The sequence below is a fragment of the Typopeltis vanoorti genome, chromosome 5, assembly GCF_054136105.1.
Source record: "Typopeltis vanoorti isolate ZY-2024b chromosome 5, IOZ_Tvanoo_1.0, whole genome shotgun sequence".
NCBI lineage: Eukaryota > Metazoa > Arthropoda > Arachnida > Uropygi > Thelyphonidae > Typopeltis > Typopeltis vanoorti.
Window position 1 is genome coordinate 93749269 of NC_143553.1, and position 22865 is coordinate 93772133.

The following is a 22865-nucleotide window of genomic DNA, read 5'->3' on the forward strand; positions in this document are numbered from 1 at the left end:
GATAATAAACATGTTTTTGTTTTGTAATTACCTGGTTCTCATTCCTTAGTCAATGCACTATCCCGAAAATACTAACGAGCCTGCCAGAGTAAAATACAGTAATGAACCACGAATTGCATATAAAGATATTGTATAGAAGTATTAACTTATTTTTTGTTATCTTCTCGCCCTGACTTTCAAACATAAAAAGATCAATTAAGTGGCGCAGTCGTTAAGATCAAATAAATTTCTTAATTGATATTGTGCAATTGCTCAGGGACTGTTATGTAAGATACTTACAGCACGAGGTCTAACTAACCACAGAAAAAGGGGGGAGACAAGAATAAGTTTAAGTAAGAACATAGATAAATAAAATAGAAAAATTTACAAGATAAGTTAAAGCAAAGAACGAGATATTTTACACAGAAATGGGTTGATAACAACAGTATTCTCTATGGTTATCAGCATGGGTTTGTTAAGGGGGAGATCATGTTTCACTAACTTGCTTATGTACTATAACAAGTTGACAAATACCTTGGACAGGGGTGATGCATATACCCATACAGTGGTGTACTTGGATTTTTTTTTATTATTTTATTATTTTTTTTATTACATAACACCTTCAGGGAGTCCAAAGATCCATCAATGGAGGGCAACTACTCTACAACTCTTCACAACTACAACTAACCACAATTGCACCAATGCTATCTACCACCTACCACCACTGTTATTTGCACAGACAATCACAAACATTCCATGCCTACGGTGGGATTCGAGCCCGAAGCCTCTTGGCTGCAGAGCAAATGCACTAACCACTCAGCCAACCATGCCAACATTTTGTAAAAGCTTTTGATAGATTATCACACGACAAGCTAGTAAATAAATTGAAACAGATGGGATTGGATAACAGAACAGACTTCTGAGTTGGATTAGTGACTGGCTGTCAGATAGATATCAGAAAGTTATATATGGGGGTGCAGTATCCCGAAAGAGGAAGGTCACTAGTGGTGTACTGCAGGAGTCAGTTTGGGGATCATTGTTGTTCACTTTATATGTTAAGGATATTGGGATGGGTTTCATTAGTGATATGCTGCTGTTTGCAGATGATACAAAACTGGGGAGAGCAATGCAGAGTCAAGCAGATGTTATGGCCTTACAAGAGGACTTGAATAGATTGCATGAATGGACAGGTAAGTGGAACTATCAGTTCAATGTTGCAAAGTGTAAGGTTTTGAGATTTGGTAAGTAACGATGGTATGCGAAGTATACCTTAGTGGGGAAACTTTAACAAAAGTAGAGGAGATGAGAGATCTAGGAGTGATGGTGGACAAGGACCTGAAATTCAGAAGATACATTGCACATGTTGTGAACATGTCACTTCAGATAATGGCAATCATGCTTAATGAGGTGACGTGATGAGGATATGTTGGAAAAGGTCCATAGAAGATTCACAGAGATAGCAGTGGTCTTTGGAATGTGGAGTTCAAGCATAGATTGAGAGAATGTGAGTAGCAAAGCCTTGTGAATAGGAGGAAGATATGATTGAGACATATGCGCTGGTGAAGGATTATTATAAGGTTGACATGGAAGAGATTTTTCATAGAATGGGGTGGGGGCACTCAAGAGGCCATCGCTTGAAACTCTAAGGAGGGTGTGAGCAGAGGAGTGAGAAGAAGGTTCTTTGCATGGAGAGTGGTTGGTGAGTGGAATGCATAGCCTGAGCATGTTGTGAATGTAGACACATTGAATCAGTTTAAGCTTGGTTGGATGAGCATTGTGTGCAATAGTGTTTACCTCCCACAATGAGTCTCTGACTCCATGGAGGCCAGGCCAGATGTTAATAATAATAATAATAATGCTAGCCTCTCTTTCGACACACTCTCGCTATCGCTGTTATGCCATTTATCATTGCTCCTCAACTCTGCATTATCATACCTGGATAACACACTCACTATCCTTCCTCTCACATTCTTTTGCTGTACAACCTTAAGCATTAACCTCAGATCTCTCGCCACCTGATTCACACTACCTCTCAGGTCAATCATATCTACCATAACAATCATCTCATTCATTCTTTTGCTTGCTTAATTGCCATAGTCACACTGTATATCATTCCTGCAGGCAAGCACAAAGTCATTGAACCTTCATACATCGCACTATAACTGCTTCATTCCTTCTTTCCTTCCTCACCTGCATCCCTCATTCTCTCTTTCTCCTTGCATTCTCACCTAGCTGCATTCCTACCATCTCTCCATCCCAACTCCTGCACTATCTTGTTTTCCTCAGTCTCTCTCTCTCTCTCTTACCCTTGTACTCCAGTTGTCACTTCTTCTATCTTTCTCATGACTCTCTCACTCCAACTCTTGATTGCTCGCTTCACATCATCTAAACTTCCCAGTCTCCTAATCTCTTTTTTCATGCTTCAGAACTCATTCTTCAAACATTGCACTATCACTCTCCCCCCCCCCCCCATGCAACCTACTCTCATTCACCATTCCCATTCAATCACAATCATCTTCTAAATTCACTACACTCCTTAATGTTATCTCCCTTTCTATATGATGCTCATTTCCATAATCTTGATCATGCAGCCTGTCTCCCCGGTTGTCATTCACTTGTTCCTGACACACCATCACCAAAGTCCATAATGCCCATTTTCTACATTTTATGCAGACATTCACTCACTGGTTTCTTACCTACTACATTCCTAACTGCTGGGAAGTAAATATGTCAAGCACCACATGCCACAAACCCTTGTAGTATACTGTGTAAAATGCAGTCCTTAAATAGTGGTTAACTAGGTGATAACTTATTGGCAAAATGAATTATGACATCTGCTATTGTTGATACATAATATGCTAAAAATAATATGCTAAATAACCCAAAATATAAACTATCTTGAATCAGTATGATCTAATGAGATCATACTGACTTCCTGTAAATTTAAAGCAAATACTTTTGTTGAAAGTTTATTTTTCACTTGGTTAGAGTATAATAAGTTTAGTTTAATCCTTTATCCAAGTGTGAGCAAACAAAGTTTGCACCTGAAAGTATCTTCAGGACTGGGGTAAGGTGGTACAACACCAGGGCAACTCGTTGCAAAGGTGGAGCAAGCTACCAACACTCCTGTCTCAGTACCTCCTATAATGCAAAACACATCTCCTCGTGGATGTGTCTAATGTTATGCATTAAGGGAAGGGCCACTACCCAGACTAGTTTTGACCTTTATTGAGGTAGAATGGGAGTTCATGTCTCTCATCATTGGCCTTTGGAGAATAAAGCATGCTGAGGATCAGCAGACAGTAAAAGAGGAGTATGATATAAGATAGAGTAGGATAGTAGGAGGTAAAAAGAGGCCTCAGTCAACCTGTTTAGCCTTATTGGCTAATTGGTCTGTAACATATAATCTCAATTTACCTGTTCAGAAAAAGGTTAAACATAGACTTTTGTCTATAGTTCACATATTATTTTATCTAAAGTAATGATTTACTCCAGTATTAATGGAGGTTCTTTTTATGTTACTAGATATAATATCCTTATTTTTATTCCAGGTAAATAATTTTTTTTTTTTTTTTTTTTTTTAAAGACAAAATATAAATAATAGGACTTATTTAAATATTTATTTTAAATCTAAAATAACAGGACTTAAGGTCCGGTAAGTAGGAATGAATAGGAACTTACTGAGGAACTTGTATACCTGGTACCACTGGGACTTAGAATGGGGAAGAGACTGGCCCGGGAGATGCCGCTCATGAGGAGCGGCACCGCCTCGCAGTAAGCCTTCGCCGCCCGGGTTCTCAGCTCTCCCCCCCCCCTTGTTTGGAGTAAAGAAACCGTGCCAGCGAAAGCTTTGTGGCTAGGGGAGACAGAGTGGTTATTCTTTTTCCTGGGGTGGGGGGGGGGATGGTGGGTTTTTTGGGTTCTAAAGAGATATACAGGGCTTGATGCGTCCCTGTATAAGAAAGCATATTGTCGGTGGTTTGCAGTATTGATTCACAAATTTAAAGTCTCCTAGTAAGTGCCTTTCTTGTGCAAGAAATTTGGGTAAGTAGAAAAAGAAACCTTTTCTTATTCTTGCATACATTAAATTTGCGTCTCGTACCTGGGATTTTTTCCGTACTTTCCAGATATGATATTTTAGTACATTGATTAGGAAGATAGCGAACTTTTGGGTTTTTTGGACTGGTGGCGGGAATTGTAGTCGTACGACCTCTTCTACTGTCAGCATGGGGATTCCCAATGCTGTGCTGAGTCTCCACCAGATGCGTTGGGCTGGTGGGCAAAAATAAAAGAAGTGGTCCACCGTTTCCACGTCCCGGCAGACATCGCAGAATGGGTCGCACGGGTTAGGTACATAGCGGGATTTCACCTGTTTCACCGGGAGCCGCCCGTAGGCTATTGAAAGGTGGACTGGTGGCCGATGAAAAGGCTGTCCCCAGCTATTTTTGATGTTTCTGAAGAGAATTTCATTATTTGTACTAAGATTGGGTGTATCACGCCTGGAAAGTTGGAAGAAATCCCAGTATACTGCTTTGGGTTTGTGTGTGAGGATTGCTATTCCTCTGTCTCTGAGTGTTGTGATCGATTTCACTACTGTACGGTACCACTTGGGCACCCCCCTTGCGCAGGGTCCAGCATAGTCCGTGATCCCAAAGAGGGGGAGGAAAAGTCCTATAAAATATCTAATTAGTAGGCCAGAAATGTGGTTGGAGTTTAAGGCCTTCCGTACGGTTTTGAACGTGTTTGCTTGTAGCAAGCTTTTGTGATCGGGCAGAGCATAACCCCCTTCTTCCTGTTTGAGTTGTAGGTATTCTTTCTTTACTTCGCGTTTTCTCCCATTCCAGAAGAAATCGAGGAGTTCTTTTGATAACTTATTTTCTTGTGCTAGTGTGATGCCTGTGATATTGACAGTGTGCATCAGCATTGGGGTGACGATTGTTTTTATTACTGTCGCTCTGCCATAAAAGGAGAAGAAGGTTGTTTTGAACAGCCTTATCCTTTCCCTGCTTGTCTCCTGCAATTTTTGGATTGGTAGTGCTAGGGTGTCTGAAAAGGGCACGCCTAGTATAGTTAGGGGCTGTGTCTGTAGCGTTAAACCGTAGGGAAGTCCAGTGCTATGGAAATTTCTAAACTTTTGATTTTGGTTTTTTGTGCGTTAACGCGAAGACCACTGACTATGCTGAATTTTTGCAGCATGTGCAGATAGATATAGACGGACTCAGAGTCTCTGAGTGTAGCCACTACTGTCAAACGCTTTCTCCAGGTCGGTGGAGAGAAGTGCCAGGGGGTATTTTTTCTCTTTGGCCAGTTTGATCAAGTCTCTTAACAAAAAGAGATTGAATTCCATAGATCTACCAGGGATCCCGTAGACCTGTGAGCTTGTTATTATTTTTTCGATACCGCCCTTAAGGCACGTGCAGATAATTTTTGCAAAAATCTTGTAGTCTACGTTGGTTAGGGAGATTGGACGCCAGTTATTCAACAAAGTCCGATCTCGGTCTTTCTTGGGGATAAAGATGGTGTGGCTCTTAACAAATTCCTCGGGGATGTTTCCCGAAGTGAGGAATTCATTAAAGATGTTTATTAACGCTGCCAATGCAAATTCCCAGATAGATCTATAGAATTCTATCCCCAGTCCGTCTGGCCCTGGGGTCTTCTTTGTTTTCATCATTCTGCACGTGGCCTTTAATTCGGCTGCAGTTATCGGCCTGTCCTGCAGGGCACTAAGATGATCGGGAAAACGTGTTGCGTCCCACTCACTGAAGTCATCCGTGCCCTGCCGGTCAGAGAAGATACTGATATACTGCTGATGAAAGTGACGGAGTATTTCGTTGGTTGAGCATAAAATCTGGCCCTTCTCCTCGATCTGGTGAATCGTTTTCTCATCATTAGCCGCCACCCGTTGTTGGTTGTAGAATGCGGCGGAAGGTGTTTCCAAATTTCTGAGATAGAGTCTCGTTCGAAAATCGAGGTCTTCGACTCTACTCTGCCGCTCTTGCTGCAGCTCTATTTCTACTTGCCTGATAAGATGTCCGCAGGGAACTCCGCTCCGTTCGTTTGTCCGGTACCAGCCGAGTTCCCTGTAGAGATCCCTCAGCCGTTTGCGTTGTTGGAAGGCCCTTTCGCGCCCGCATTTTTGGAACAGTTCCCTAGCCTGCCACTTGAAGCTCAGCCAGTTTTCCCAGTCCCAGTTGGTGTTTGTCCATCTCTCACAGAGGTTCTGTAGCTGGTCGCTAAAAAGACTGGGAAAGGCGGGAGGAAGCCTCCAAGGCCCTCTGGCTGTTTCCATAACCTCTGGGAGCGTGATTTTGAGTATGACCATTTTGTGGTCGGTTGTCATGTTGTGCACTGCAGTGTGACGTATCCTCTGAACATATTGTTCCAAGTTTTGGGACACATACATCCTGTCTAGTCTTGTCGCTATCTGGCCGCGGCACCACGTAGTTTCTACTTTGGAGGGGTTATTCCGCCTCCAGATATCGACGAGATCAAAATTAATACAGCATCGTTTTAAAGCATCAATGCCGCCAGTTCCGTTGTTTGGATTCCCACCGATTTTGTCTAGACGTGTGTCTTCCACACAGTTCCAGTCTCCTGCAACTATTAGGTGTTCTGCTCCCAGGAGATAGTTTTCAAGGGCAGAGAAGAGACCAGTTCTGTGGTATGGATTGTTCGGGGCGTAAACTGCAGCCAGTCGGATGGTACGGCCACCGTACTTCCAGTCCACCGTTACTAGGCGTCCTGTGGCGTCTTTTTGGACGTTGAAGAACCCCCCGCAATTGGGGGCGAATTAGTATCCCCATCCCTCGCGAGTGAGCGTCCCCGAAGCACCAGTAACTGGTGACCGGATAGCTTCTCGAGAAGTTCTCCACGTCCCAGTGCTTATAGAAATGGGTTTCTTGTATCAGGAGGATATTAATTTTGTGTGTTAACATTAGCCTCCAGACAGCGCTTTGCGCAAAGGGGTTGCGTAGTCCGTTAGTGTTTAAAGTTGCGATTTTAACTTCCATGGTGGTGTTAGAATGAGGGGGGGACGTTATCTGGTGTTTGTTTTATGAAGGCCGGTTCTGGTTCCTCGTCGGAGCTGGTTGCACTTTGAGCATCCGAGACAATGACGAGCCTGTCTGTAGAGTCCCTGTCTTCGTCAGAGTCCATTTCGTGGACTTGGGGTTGTGCCAATTGATCCATTACTGGGGGTAGGCTCTCTAACATTGTAACGTCATTGTCGAGGGGCTTTGCGCCTATTGTTCGACGTTGACCTGTGGTCTCTGTTTCGTCCTCCGATGACATCATGCTGCTTTGTTTCGCTTTTTTCTTTTCCTGTGATTCCGTTTCTCTTGCGCGCTTTGTTGGGGCGCTGGGTGTGACCTCTTCCTCTTTCCTGCAAGCTTCATGGTTTGCCACATTGATGCTGGTGATGTTCTGTGTGTGGCGGCTTGCCTTGGGTATCTTTGGGGTTTTCGTTTCCGTTGCTGTTTCCTTTTCAGCCTGTTGGCCGAGCTCCGGAAAATCGCTCCTTGATATTTTCTCAGGGTTCCCGATGGGCGTTGCCCTAATCGGTGTTATGGTCCCTCCTGTTGCTTCTGAGTGTGTCTTCTTCGGACATGTGTCCAATTTGTGGGTCAGAGCCCCACACTTAATACAGGGTTCTGTACAGCTTTCTATTTTATGCTTTGACGATTTGCAATTTCTGCATTGTATTCGAGGGCAATCTGCCCCAAGGTGTTCCTCCGAATTACATCTAAAGCACCTTTTTTTCACACCTGGGTAGTTCACCATTACCCTCGTTCCCCCCAAAAAAACAAAATTGGGGACTTCTTTTTTCATGTCAATCTGGATTTCAACGTCTCCTGTTTTCCATCCTTTATAGTCGGCGTGCTCAAGTGCTTTAATCTCATGGATTTCCCCCCATTGACTGAAGAATTTCTTGACTTCAGGTTCATTCTCTAGGTATTCTAGTGGAAACCTGGTTATTTTTAGCGTTTTGCATAGGCTCCCTACTAGAATCGGTCTGATTGTTTGCCCACAACAAATGAAACCCTCTAATAATTTCTTTTTTGTTTGTTCGCTTTTGACCACTATTTGGAATCTATTGTTCCCATAAGGTATAAAACCGTATATATTTTCAGCCCCTACTGTTTCGATTAGAGCTCTCGCTAACGCCCGCTGATCTACGGGCTTTGTGAGCTCGATACCGAGCGTTCTAGTTCTAGGCAAAAAATGCGATATGGTTACCGAAATTCCTGACTACTGGGTGTAGAAAGGGGATGTAAGGGAGGGCAAAATCGAGGAACGTTGGGCGTTCCTCGCCGCAAACAAAGCGATACCAGAATAGACGGATAAAACAGGCAATAAAAAGAAAAAAAAGGTCTTACCAAAGCTGGGGTACTACTGTGGAATCTGAGCATGGAGCTCTCTTTTCGGGCCGTTGAAACTGGATCTTCTTGAGAGGTAGACGTCTGCCTTTGGCCGGAGCTTTCTCGGGGGTCCTCGGGAACTGTCTCTGGAATCCGCTGCGTTCTGCCGATGTCGATATTGAGGTCTCTTCAGTGGGAGCCAGGCCCAAGCTGAGATACCAGGCAGAAGCATTCGCAGGTCATCTCTACCTATAGGAGTTGCCAAATGGTGTGCCACCCTTTTTTAATAAATTACTCTGGATTTAGAGAAAGATGTTGAAAGTTTATTTTTCACTTGGTTAGAGTATAATAAGTTTAGTTTAATCCTTTATCCAAGTGTGAGCAAACAAAGTTGGCGCCTGAAAGTATCTTCAGGACTGGGGTAAGGTGGTACAACACCAGGGCAACTCGTTGCAAAGGTGGAGCAAGCTACCAACACTCCTGTCTCAGTACTTCCTATAATGCAAAACACATCTCCTTGCGGATATGTCTAATGTTATGCATTAAGGGAAGGGCCACTACCCAGACTAGTTTCTACCTTTATTGAGGTCTCTTCAGTGGGAGCCAGGCCCAATATACTCAGATACTGAACACTTTCTTGTCAGCTGTCAATCACTCATCAAACTTCTCGGCGAGCATGCGCACTCCATGAAACTGGTAAGCAAGAAGCTAGGTATAAATAATGGCTGACACGTTGTCTCCATTAGCGACAAGAGGATCTCTTCATAAAACACGATCTTTGATAATTTTAAATTACAATAAAAATTCTTTTAAGTAATACAAATATCAAATCTGGTAAGTTTTTTGACTTCTTTACATATCACTTTTGACAAAACAATTTCCATAACGGGCACATCGCAAGTGCGGACAATGCATGTTATGAAAACAAAACTAATAAACATTTTAACATAAACAATTCGTAAAAGTATTCAGAATTTTAATTATGATTATTTTTACAGCACGATGATCAGCATTCATTTCAGAAAAATTATGGAGACTAAAACCATGTTTAGAAAAAATTACTTTAATTTCCCGCCATTTCAACTTTCATATTAAGGTCATCATCTGGAGTACACACACACACACACATATATACACACACACACACACACACACACACACACACACACACACACACACACACACACACACACACAGAGACAAGTTATATTACATTTCACACAATATGCCAAAGAGATAATGAATTGATCAATGGTTATTCTACTAGCCTCACTGCTAGTGAGAAAAAATAAAAATAAATGAATAAAATAAAAAAAATAAAATAACTACATGAAAGCTATATTCTGTTTATAACATCATCAGAGAACAATTTCATGTAGATAGTCTTATTACAGCAAAAGTGGTGTCTCCTAAATTAACATGAGAGTTGTTATATTAAAATTAAGATCCTGGATTACCTACAGTCCTATTAATAATCATCTCTTAGGCAGAAAAGTTATGTTGGCAGAATATGTGCCTTACATATTCTTGGGATTTTTAGACCATCATTATTGTTAAGATTAGGGTGGTTGATAAGAATTTCACAGGCTTCCTTAAATTTATGTGCACACCACGTGTGCACATAAATTTAGTGTGATGTAAACAACAGGTGCCTTTCCAAGCAATTCTATGTAGAGTATTCAGGGCATCATCAGAAAGGCTTGATTTACCATAGTCATTAAATTTAATGTGTCATTCATGTTCTTTTTTTGGATATGAATTGTGCATCCTGTTTCACCTGTATAGGTGAAACAGGTGCAATGAATACGGTATACTCCAGGGTGGACCAGTGGAGGAAGTGGATCCTTGGATGAGTTCAGTAAGTTCTTTAATTTTGCAGGAAGTTTAAAGGTGGCTTTAAGGTTGTATTCTGTTTATTTTATCTGATATCCCTTTAATATATGGAATGGTTACAGTTTTATTGTAGTCTAGTTTATTTTTGTTTTTAAGTCAAGTCTTGTGAAGAATTTTGTTGATAGTATTTTGGCTGTAGCCATTTTTCAGGAAAGTATTGCTGGTAACTTTTAATTCATCTTTAAGTGCTTGTTCATTTGAGCAAATCTTCAAAGCTCTTTTTTAGTGTGTTAATGACACCTAGTTTTTGTGTTGGGTGGTGTGTATATTGGCTAGTATGTGTAGGCTTACGGTAAATAGTGAAGGAAAAACTGCCAGAAGGAAGATGTGTAACAAGTGTATCTAGATGTGTCCTGACTTTCAATCTCAATTGTGAATTGTATGCATTTGTGTTGTTTGTTTAGGTGGCTGAGAAAAGTGTCTAATGTCTGACAGCCATGGAACTAGATGGCGAAAACATCGTCAATGTATCTAAGCCGGACTTTGGGTTTTAAAGTAGAGGAATCCAGAGCACATTGCTCAAAAGCTTCTGTATGAAAGTTACAATTGGGGGGGGGGGGTAACGTTGAGCCCATGGCTGTAGCTTCTTTTTGTAGGTAGAAGGTGTTTTGCCATTTAACGTCTTCCTCAGATAAGCTTCAATGAAAATAGCAGAAATGTCACCACAGCAAACAAAAATAAGATGCAGTACAGTAGTGAGAAACAATAATAATGGTCATTTATCAAAAATGAATGTTCTCAATATTTTGTACTTAGTAAATATAAAATTTAATGTATTATTGCTATTACACCTTCCATGGAGTCGGCAGACTCGTTGTGGGAGGTTCATTCAAACGACAACAAATCCATCATTCTGAATCTTAAAATTCTTAACATTCCCTGCATTAACAACATATTCTGGTAATGCATTCCATTCATTGATAGTTCTCCATGTAAAAAATCTACTCCTCACACGCCTCTTCACCACTTTCTTATACAACTTCCTGAGATGGCCTCTGGTTCTTCCCCTCTCGCCTTCTACACTTTTTATAATCCCTTCTGAATTGATTCAATAAAATCCCCTCACTAACCATAAACGTTTCTATCATATCACACCTCCTTTCCTCCTATTCACCAAACTCTGCAATCTACATTTCTTCAACCTCTCTCCATAGCCAGCATCCAGAGTCCTGATATTGTCTTAGTCACTCTTCTCTGGACTCTCTCTCCAATGTTTCTACATCACATTGAAAACCAGTTACCAGATCTGAGAACAAAAGTCCAAGTGTGGTCTGACCAGTGCTTTATACATTGGCACAACCACCTTCTTATCATAGTGGCACTATGATGTGCAGTCTTTGCAACACTTGCAATATGTCCTCTAAACTTCAGTTTGATGGCAACCATCTCCCAAATCTCGAATCTCATCCACTTCTTGCAGTACATCACCATCAATATAGTACACAGCCTTATATTTCTGCACTCCAAAATACAACACCTTGCACTTATTACTATTGTAACTACAATGCCACTCCTTTGTCCATTATGAATCCAATTACAGGGTGTTCGGGATAAATTTGACATATTTATAATTAATTATATTTTTCCATAAGTTACATGTATTAACACACACTTCTCTTCATTTAAAAGTTTGGACCCTTCTTCATTCATATACAAGATGTCAGAAAGGATGGATAGCTGGAACCCACCTGAATCATGGAAGAGAATAACTTGTATCATGATGATTCGTGCCCGCCATCAAAATAAGGATATTACGACTGCTGCCCAATGCTCCCTGAATACAGTAAAAACAATCAGGCATGAACTAGAGACTTGCAATGGTGACTACGAGGATGTAGCAAGAAGAAAGATCCCTAGCAGACGATCTGATTGCGTTCGTACAGCAGAATTCCTCGCAAATCTGCAGGAACAGGTGTTGAAGAACCCTGGCATTGGAATTCGGGCTTTGTTCGTGGAGTTGCTAACTGTAGTCAAGCCCTGGATAACAAGGGTAGCCAATGGTAGGCCGTATGTATGGCAGCAGGATTCGGCCCCTTGCCACACCTCTGGGAAAAGTCAAAAATGGTTGTCTGAAAATTTCTACGACTTCACCAGTCCAAATGTTTGGCCTCCAAACTCCCCAGACCTTAACCCCATGGATTATTTTGTATGGGGCGCAGTTGAAAAAGACACCAATCGCACTTCCAGTAATACAAAAGCCCAGTTAATGGATAAAATTAAAACAGTTTTTGCGGCCCTTCCCAGGGAGACTGTAGCATCAGCTTGTTCGAGGTTCCGAAGCAGAATTGAAGCTGTGATCGATGCTAATGGTGGTTATTTTGAGTAAATCTTGTTGATAGTATTGTAATTAACTCTGCCTGTAATGTTTTTTTGTCAATTCATTAAATTTAATAGATACAAAGAAGATTTTCTTTTTCCTTACGAAACTGTCAAATTTATCCCGAACACCCTGTATATGGGTTTTTTTATTTTTGTTTGCTGATGATGCAAAACTGGGGAGAGCAATAGTTGATAAAGGTGATATAGATATCGTGCAGGTTGATTAAAATAAATTGGCATTGTGGGCAAAGAATAGTTGCAAAATGTAAGTTTATGCACTTCTGGATTGCAGGAAATTGATGAGGCTTGGGGATAATGGTGGACAAAGAGTTGAACTTCAGAGGGCATATTGCAAAAGTTGATAAAATAGCTCAAAGATTACTTGGATGTTGAAAACCACTCTAACAAGTAAAGATAGGGAAGTTTATTACCTCTTTACAAGGCTGTGATTCAGCGACATCTTGACAACTCCACACAGATTTGGTCACATGCATTTCTTAGAGACCAGGAGGTGGTAGAGAGGATTCAGAGACAAGTGACCAAGATGGTGACAAATCCTCATACAAGATGGTTAACACATCCTCAAAATAAGTCTATGGAATACTCCCTATGAGGATAAGTTGAAGGTTTGTGGGTTACAAAGATTAGTTGATAGGTGGAAAAGAGGGGGAGTGATAGAAACTTTTAAGATATTAAGGCAGTTTTATAAAATAGGTACAAGTGAAATTTTTCAATATATGACAGATAGTCAGAGAACTTGGGACCATCCATGGAAGTTATGTAAGAATGTGGTTAGTAAGAGCATGAGACCAGATTTTTTGCATGGAGATTGGTGAGGGAGTGGAATAAACTGATAGAATTTTTGGGGCGCTCCTTAATGGTGAATGAATGTAAGGAGAGATATGATAGGATTTATGCATATAATGGTTAATTTGGGTCTACTATAATGAGTCTTCAGACTCCATGGAGATGCCGTAAAATAATAATAATAATCGTACTTACCAACCAGCTGCAGTATTGATACTTTGTTCACAACCACATCCTGTGAGACTATCACAAAATCCTACACTAAATCATCACACTGCTTCCTTCATGTGCTACCTACAAGCAAAAAGAGTTCAAGTTTTTGTTATAAAATGCAAATCCACAGGCTTTCTAGGCAGAGTCTGTTTTATGCTCTTGATCGTTTTCAAAAATTTGTAAGTTTCTAAATGTAAATACTGCTTGCCTACATAGCTATAAATTAAATATGAATATTACTGTTCTTTCTTTCAATTTTTGAATTAATTGTCTTTATTTGAATTGTTAGTGATTTTTTTATACATTTATTTTATTATTTGGAGAAAATTAATGCATCAGTTTTTGCTGAGGTGTAATATTTTTTATTAATAATATTATTTTAATTTCAGTATTATATTGAACTAAATAATCCATATTTGATAATGAATGAAGATTTGCTCAAGGATTACCTCCATATGGTAGAAAGTGGCCCAAACAACTATGTAAATACAACTAATAGTACAGATATCTCAAGTGTATGCATTATTGCCCCTAGTGAAGTAGTATATTCAAGGAGGGATCCTCAAAATTATGATAATGTTACTTGTATAAGGCCAGTTGGAAAGGGTCCAGTGCCTAAAGTGCCTATGGAAGTAGTGCCTATGATTCAGTTAGAATCTGTTAGTGTTTCCAGTACAGACAATGTGAGTAAACTGGAAAATTTAAATAATGCTTTCAATGAACAAGTATCTTCAGACTATCTGTGTATGGATCACAAAGAAGATCTCAATGACTCTTCAGGTGATAAAGCTGATAATGATGATGATGATTCAGTATTTTTGGATTCTGCATTTAATGTTAACATTAACACATCCTCAAATGAATTACTAGTGGACACTGTTAATGATGTGATTAAGTATAGAATGTAAACTTCCTTAAGGTTATTACTGACAAGGTCAAGTCAGTATAATGTGTAATAGATTGTTTTTGTTTATTGTTTTTATTGTTTTTGAAAAACATTATTACAATCATTTTTTACTCACTATGACAAACAACCAAAAAATACTGATTAGAGCTCCTTAGCATCGATTCTATTCTAAAGAAAGGTCGCTCTAGCTAACTTTCTCCTAAACATGCTATTCTTCTAGTCCCATACAAGTTTTTATAAAGGGAATTAACCATGTAGTTTATTAGACACACGTTTTCACAAGAATAAATAATATATATATATATTTTTATTATTGCAAATATTTCAACCAGAAATTAACTGGCCATCATATCAGTGTATTAGCATGATCACAAGATGATGATGATGGCCAGTTAATTTCTGGTCAAAATATTTGTAATAATAATAAATTATTACTTATTCTTAATGTTTATTAGAATGCTTATTATTCATGTTTATTAGATTGTTTATTATTTATGTTTATTAGAAACATGAACACATGTTTCCAGTAAACTTTATTATGTCAGAAGTGTCATCAAAAACTTGTCTAATTGACCATTTAGTTTGTACAGTACCCATTAATATTGTGTTTCAGCATGATGTTACCATTGTTATACTGTATTGGAGTATATTTGGTGTTATGATTCAAAGGGATAATTGTTCCCCTTATTATGGTGGTTGACTGAATTGGTAAACATGAAATAATCTGAACAGCATAATAATAACCAAGGTATAATATGGACAGTGTCTCTATACACTGCTTGGAAAGAAGTCAACAGACATCCCCCCCCCCCACGGGCAAGGTGCATTGTGCCGTGTAACAGGTCATGTGTTTGTAGCCAGTATAAATTGAAGAAATATTATGCTCCCAAGTCAGTTTACAAACATAAATTAAAGATGCCAAGAAATCATATTCTTGGTTTTAATCTTTATCCAAGTGTAAGCAAACAAAGTTTGTGCCTGAAGTATTTTCAGAACTGGGCAACTGGTATATAAAAGCTAATGTAAAAGCTAATGACTTCATATCACTTGCCTTAGCACTGGCACACCCATGGAGGGGGGGGCAAGGGGCCCTGTCCCCCGCCCAAAAAAAAAAAAAAAAGGAAAAGGAAAAAAAGACTAGAAAATTTTCCAAAAACCTTTTCCTAATTAAATTTTTTTTTTTTTTTTTTTTAAATTTATGCTGTGTCATGTCTTCTATTTCTATACTACTTATGAATTAGCAGTCACATAAGGTGGGAATACCCTCTGGTTCTTGGGAATCACAGCTGTTGTGAACGCAAGTTCTCGGGTAATAGTGAGGTAGTGCTCGGGTAATACTTTGTTTGCCCGAGTCGGACACGATACCTGGAGATCACGGGTATCGTGTCCTGTATTGGTGATCACCGCAGATGCTCAATCATAGGTCGTATGCAATGCATAGGGTGTATATTCTCAAATCGTCTACTCAACTTGGTTCCCTCCCCCCAAGAGTAAATCTTGAGTACTTGGCACCCCTCCAAAATTAAATCCTTAGTGCGCCACTGTGCCTTAGTCCCATAATGCAAAGCTATACATAATGGGAAGATTCACTACTGAGACTGGTTTCAACCTTCATTGAGGTCTCATCAGTGGGAGCCAGACGCAGAAGTGATACCAAGGTTGAAGTAATGCAGAAGTCATATTTTCATATACGAGTAGCCAACAGGTGTCGTACTTTTTAATTATTAAAATCCTCTGGATTAGAGATAGTTGTTGGAAGTATTTCCACTTGATTATGCTATAAATTAAAGATGCCAAGAAATTATTTATTATTATTTATTATTTATGTGACACCTCCAGGGAGTCCAAAGACTCATCGAGGGGAGGGCACCTACTCTACAAGTCTCTGTCTCCACCACTCAATCTACCAACTACAATGAACTGCAACTACACCAACGCCATCTGCTGCCCACCACCACTAGTATTTTCACAGACAATCACAAACATCCATGCCCATGGTGGGATTTGAACCCATAGCTTTTTGAAGGGAAGCGGATACACTAACCGCTCGACCAACCAAGTTGGCTATATTTGCTACCAGAAATCTCATAAGTCTGATCTTGCTCGGCATGGAGTTGAACACAGAAAATTTTGTATTCTCATGTCAAAATTTCTGTAACAAAAAACTATGTAAAATTGGAATGCAAATATTCTTGGTTTAATCCTTTATTTAAGTGTAAGCAAACAAAGCTTGCACCTGAAGTATTTTTAGGACTGGACAACTTGTATATAAAGGCTAATGACTTCACATCACTTGCCTTAGTATCTTGATGTGAATCATTAGTATACGAGTTGCAAAATCCTGAAAATATGACGGTGCAAACTTTGTTTGCTCACTTCAATAAAGAATTAACTAAGAATAAAATTTCTTGGCATCTTTGATTTATAGTATAACCAAGTGAAAATACTTCCAACAACTATCTCTAATCCAGAGGATTTTAATAATAAAATAGTGTGGGACCTGTTGGCTACTCATATATGAAAATATGACTTCTGCATTACTTCAACCTTGGTATTACCTCTAGAACTAGCTCCACTGATAAGACCTCAATAAAGGTTGAAACAGGTCTGGGTAGTGACCCTTCCCATAATGCATAGCATCATACCTGTCTGTAAGGATATGTGCTTTGCATTATGGGATACTAAAGCAAGTGATGTGAAGTCATAGCTTTTATATAAGCGCAATTGGAAGAACGACGGTACATTGCGCCCTTCGATTGGAATAGGCCTAAGTTCGATTCTCGTCGCAACGGGAGGAATCTTTATCTGGTCGATTTCAGTCGATGGTGAGTTAGCCGATCTCATACGGAGGTAGCAGGGTTTTTTCTCCCGGAAACTCGGGTTTTTCATCCCGCATACATACAAATCGGCCCTTCAGAACACACGCAATTTACAGACAAAAATTACTAGTTGTGGTGGTGTTGGAGGTGGGCGGTAGATGGCGTTGATTCGTAGTAGAGGTAAGGTGTAGAGACAGTTGAAGATGTCCTCCTGTGATGAGTCTTCGGACTCCTTGGAGGTATCAGGAATAATAATAATAATATATGAGTTGTCCAGTCCTGAAAATACTTCACATGCAAACTTTGTTTTCTCACACTTGGATAAAGGATTAAACCAATAATATAATTTCTTGGCATCTTTAATTTTATAACAAGTGGAAATACTTCCAACAACAGTGACAAAAATCTCACCCATTCCAGGTGAAATGACTGCGAGAAGGTAGCTGGTGGAGTTTGAAAGAGGTGTTGTGATAGGATGCCATGTCGCAGGCCTATCTGTTTGGCAAATTGTTGAAAAATTTTGTCATCCCAAAGTTAACAATCAGTGATACCATACTGAGATGGAAGTGCAGGAAGTCAACTGCAACCCACAGTGTGGGCGACCCACCACACTCACCGAATGCAATAATAGGGTGTTATGAAGGATAATACACAAAAACCATCATTCATCAGCTGACACATTGAATGCGGAGTTCCAGGCATCAACTGGAACATGAATCTGCACAAAAACATTCAAAACTGAGCCTCACAACATCATAGAAAAGCAGTTCTTCCATGACTTGCAGTATTACTATACCTATGCTACTGAGAATAGTCAAAAACAACAAATTTCAGCAGATAATGGACTCCTATGTTCCAACACCTCAGGATTCTTCAACAGAGAGCAGTGTTCCAATCCCTTATATTTCTGGTATCTCTGAACCTATTGGTAAAATTCTGTAGAAGTATCACCATATTCCCACATATTTTCCTATCAACAAAATTTCTCATCTATTGCCAACTGTCACTTCTATCTTAGCTAACATTTATCAGATACCTTGTAAATGTAATTGATATACTTTGGCCAGACAAGCTGTTCTGTGGAAAAAAGTATTAATGAGCATCAATATTTGTTGAATACATGAAACCTCAAAAGTATGGTCTGGCACAACATGGTATTGACACTAAACACAGTATCCGATGGGATGAAGCTCGTCTTCTCCATAGAAGCAGTTTTAAATAGGAACACCTTTTCAAAGAAAGTTGTGAAGACCATCAAAAATGGTTTTAATATTATTTATTAATATATTGGTAATCAGTTTACCAATTAAAAATTGGTAAACTGATTGTTGTATGTATCTTGTATTCCTGTTTCTTTGGTTTGCTTGTTTCTATGCACTGATATTTTCAGTATGAAAATCTGCACTTTCATTTCATTAAAGTTAATTACTGTGGTTATCATGTAATTTGTTGTTTATAGTCATTCCACAGGTACCTTTAAAGATGAAAATAGTCGTACTAATTGCTTAAATATAGGTACTTAACCTGACATATTTTGAAAACTTAAAGATGGAAATTTACATAAAATAAATTTGTCTTACTTTGGACAGTCTGGCAGATCTGCAGTCTCACCCAGTGGCATACCCAGGATTTAATCTTGGGGGGGGGGGGGGGAGTTGAACAGATAAAAATATATTTAATGCAATGAATTTGTATTGAATGGATAAAAATATTTTTATCCGTTCAACTAAAATTTGTTAAATTTCATTCATTCAATAAAATTCATTAGGTGATTATAAAAATTTATTTAAAGAATAAAATCCAGTTTTCTTTTCTTTTTACAAAGCTCTTGATTATTTATTTCAGTCATGGTTACATTAATCTCTCTCTGTGTGTATATATAGCAAAGCCAGTCCGTTCAATGGTGATTGTGTCATGGTAGATCTTAAATAGGTTTTTAAAAGATGTAAGTTAGAAAATGACCTTTCACTGACGCATGTTGTTACTGGAAGCGTTGCAAATATTTTTAATAAGTTATAGATGTTAGGATATATCATTTTGTCACTTTGAAACTGCATCAATGGCATTTTTGCATGGAGCTATTGCAAACAGTTTTTCAACTTTCTTATACCACAACTTGAATTCGGCATTCAAAATTGCTGGATTTGTATAAGGCAAATCACCGGCATAAAATTCACACAACTGACGAAAATCTTCCATTGCACTTGCTGTTGGAGCATCTTTTCCATTTGGTAGAAGAGAAAAAAATATACAGTATTTCAAAATATTATTATTATTATTATTATTATTATTATTATTATTATTCCGGCAACTCCAAGGAGTCTACAGACTCATCGAGGGAGGCCCTAACATCATGTAAAGAACAATTATTCGACAATTATTCGTTTTTTAAAAGATGTAAGTTAGAAAATGACCTTTCACTGACGCATGTTGTTACTGGAAGCGTTGCAAATATTTTTAATAAGTTATAGATGTTAGGATATATCATTTTGTCACTTTGAAACTGCATCAATGGCATTTTTGCATGGAGCTATTGCAAACAGTTTTTCAAATTTCTTATACCACAACTTGAATTCGGCATTCAAAATTGCTGGATTTGTATAAGGCAAATCACCGGCATAAAATTCACACAACTGACGAAAATCTTCCATTGCACTTGCTGTTGGAGCATCTTTTCCATTTGGTAGAAGAGAAAAAAATATACAGTATTTCAAAATATTATTATTATTATTATTATTATTATTATTATTCCGGCAACTCCAAGGAGTCTACAGACTCATCGAGGGAGGCCCTAACATCATGTAAAGAACAATTATTCGACATTCACACAGTATCTATCATACCTCGCCTTGAACTCATTCACGGTCGTAGCACCCACAACAGACTAATGTTGCAGTGCCAAGTGAAGCGTTCATGAAGTTGAGTCAATATTTGGTCAATAAATGGAATGAAATAGTTCTCCTTGAAATACTCTTCTACAGAATCGGCTGGAACATTGGACCTTAATGTTTGTTTTGATGAAATCCTTGGCTATTTAATGTCAATATTAAAATTATTGGCGTTTATATATGCTTCATTGTAAATATCTTTAAATGAAGAATCTAGTGTTTCACGAACAGTATTTAATTGAGCCACAACATCATCGACAAAATTTAGGGCAATTAAGAGGTCAATAAGATTTTTGCATTATTTTAGACAATGGTAAGGTGCATGCAAATATTTTTTGCAAGCTAAACAAAGATATTATAAATCTTAAAAGATATTAATATTATAATACAGGGCGTTTCAAAGAGAATGGGTGTTTCAAAAAGAATGACCCCGATTTCAAATAATTATATTTAATAATAAAAATGTGGTACATTTACAAAATAAATTACCAAGTATGAAATAAGGCGTAAAGTTTCACTCATCACAATTACATATGCTCAATGTGCAATTACAATTACAATTTTCAAATCTGACATTCTGTTTGAAATACCCTGTATTATAAACAACAAGGATGTCCTGTCTTTTAAGGGTATTGAAGAAAGAGGTAACCTTTTCAATTATGCCAATGCAATTTCTTATTTGTCACAGATATAACATTTCCAAGTGCCAAATTCAAACTATGTGATGCACAATGAACATATAAAGCTTGTGGACATTATTATTACATAACACCTCCAGGTAGTCCAAAGACACATCGAGGAAGGACACCTACTCTACAACTCTCCGTCTTCACCAACCACAACAACAATCATCATCTACACGAAATCTATCTACTGCCGACCACTACCACTAGTATTTTCACAGACAATCACAAACATCCATGCCCGCGATGGGATTCAAACTCTTTTGAGTTCGACTCTCTAGCCTTTTGGCTGGAGAGTCGGCCAACCAGGCCGGATATATAGATAAAAAATTAAATTTTGTGGATAAAAATTAAAACAGTTTTAATTTTTATTAAACAAATAAATAATATGATATAATTATGTTACTATTTACTTTTAATGAGATGGATGAGCTTCTTGGCCTTGCAGAGTTGCTGGATATCTGGCTCAATATTGGTCAACTTCAGTTGAAGATCGGCACACACAAAGATGATTTCTGCATTTTGTTTTTTATTTGTAGGAGTGATGAAAATCCTTTCTCTCAAAGATAGGTTGTAGAAAACTGCATGATGATTTTCGACTTCAGATAATTCAGGAAATTCACTTCTCACTGAAGGTGAGATCCAGAATCAAGCCAAACCACGATCACGGAATTGCATTTTAAGCCTGCTGTCACTTGAAAGCTCAATTAGCTTCTCTTTTTTCGATAATGAAAGGTCGTTCTCATGACTGCAAGCCTGAAATGGATTGTGAAACCACAGAAATTTCTTTTAAAAAGTTATTCGGAAAATGTTTCAAATTCTGTTTCAGAGTTTTGAGGTGGACACAAACCCTTTCTCAGTGGTTAAATTCTAAACTAATAAGTTTCAGGGCCCTATACAAAATAACCAATTGTATTTACCTTTTGAATACCATCTGGGAAAGCTCCAAACCTCCCCATCCCTTTCATCAGCCATTCGTAATCAGGTGACTGTTGATATTGACTTTATATACACATTCAAAACTGTAAACAGTTGTTGAATTATAACACAATAATGTAGGCATAATTACCGTAAAGGGAGAAAAGTCACAAAACAGAAAAATGTTTCTACAAAATAACCAATTGTATTTACCTTTGAATGCGATCCACTGGTTGAGTGTCTAGCAAGTCAGCAAATCTTTCCTTTCATTAAGCATATTAATATTATCGCATTGCAACTGATGGGAATTCTGTGTTTCTGTGGATTCGTTACAGACCTCTTTCTCTTCAGAAACTACACACAAATTGTCATTACAGACTCGATTTGTATTATCACTGTCATCCGAGATATTTTTCCATTTAAAGAAGGTACCAATGTACTTATCCATAATTGAAATACCATACTTACTCGCATATAACTCTCACCCCTGATTTTACTTTTCGAAAAAATAAATTAAAAAGTTTTGCATATACCTGGCAAATGAAAAAAGCTGAAACACGTTTAGAGCGGGGTGATAGTAACTTGCTCCCGCAGTAAACAAGAAGCACTCCCCAATAGCCACTATATTACACAGGCAAGAAAAACAAGTATTTTTATTATATAAGTGAATAATATAAGCAGTCTGTATAATATATTTCTCAACAAATAGTGAAATTGGAGACAACTGGGATAAAAACAACACTAATTAATAAATCACATGTCCCTCATACAGAAACTATGCTGTATATATAGACTCAAGCAAAACCATATGTTGAACTGGCAAACAACACAGATCTAACTAAAAACTTATTAATTAGATTGTGTGAGTTCGCTCGGTAGCAATAAAATTCAACCAAAAGTGTTAAAATTCGTAAACGTGTTAAAACTAAGAGATATATATAGTGAATGCTGTTATGGCAGTTTCACATATTATTGGAATTCGGTTGAAGAGAGTTAGCATTTCAACTCATTTGTCAGCTTGCTTTTATCTTTCCTTCGCACGATTTCCGAAAAAAAATGTAAATACTGGAGTTAACTCGCAA

General features: G+C 38.4%; 1 protein-coding gene and 1 long non-coding RNA gene across 5 annotated transcripts in view; one reads left to right on the forward strand and one right to left on the reverse strand.

The window, feature by feature from the left end:
* Nucleotides 1-8441, reverse strand: part of LOC150106658 (uncharacterized) — a 157799-nt gene extending 149358 nt beyond the window's left edge. The window contains exon 1 of the long non-coding RNA XR_016548325.1: nucleotides 8355-8441. This is a non-coding gene — a long non-coding RNA (uncharacterized LOC150106658). The remainder of the gene's footprint in view (nucleotides 1-8354) is intronic.
* LOC150106656 (vascular endothelial growth factor receptor 1-like) overlaps nucleotides 1-14742 on the forward strand; it is a 672835-nt gene extending 658093 nt beyond the window's left edge. For all 4 annotated transcript variants that reach the window (XM_090392613.1, XM_090392614.1, XM_090392616.1 and 1 more), the window contains one exon: nucleotides 13958-14742. In XM_090392613.1, the coding sequence (XP_090248739.1) occupies nucleotides 13958-14476 (519 nt within the window). In that variant the 3' untranslated portion in view covers nucleotides 14477-14742. The remainder of the gene's footprint in view (nucleotides 1-13957) is intronic.
* The last annotated feature ends 8123 nt before the right edge of the window (nucleotides 14743-22865 follow it).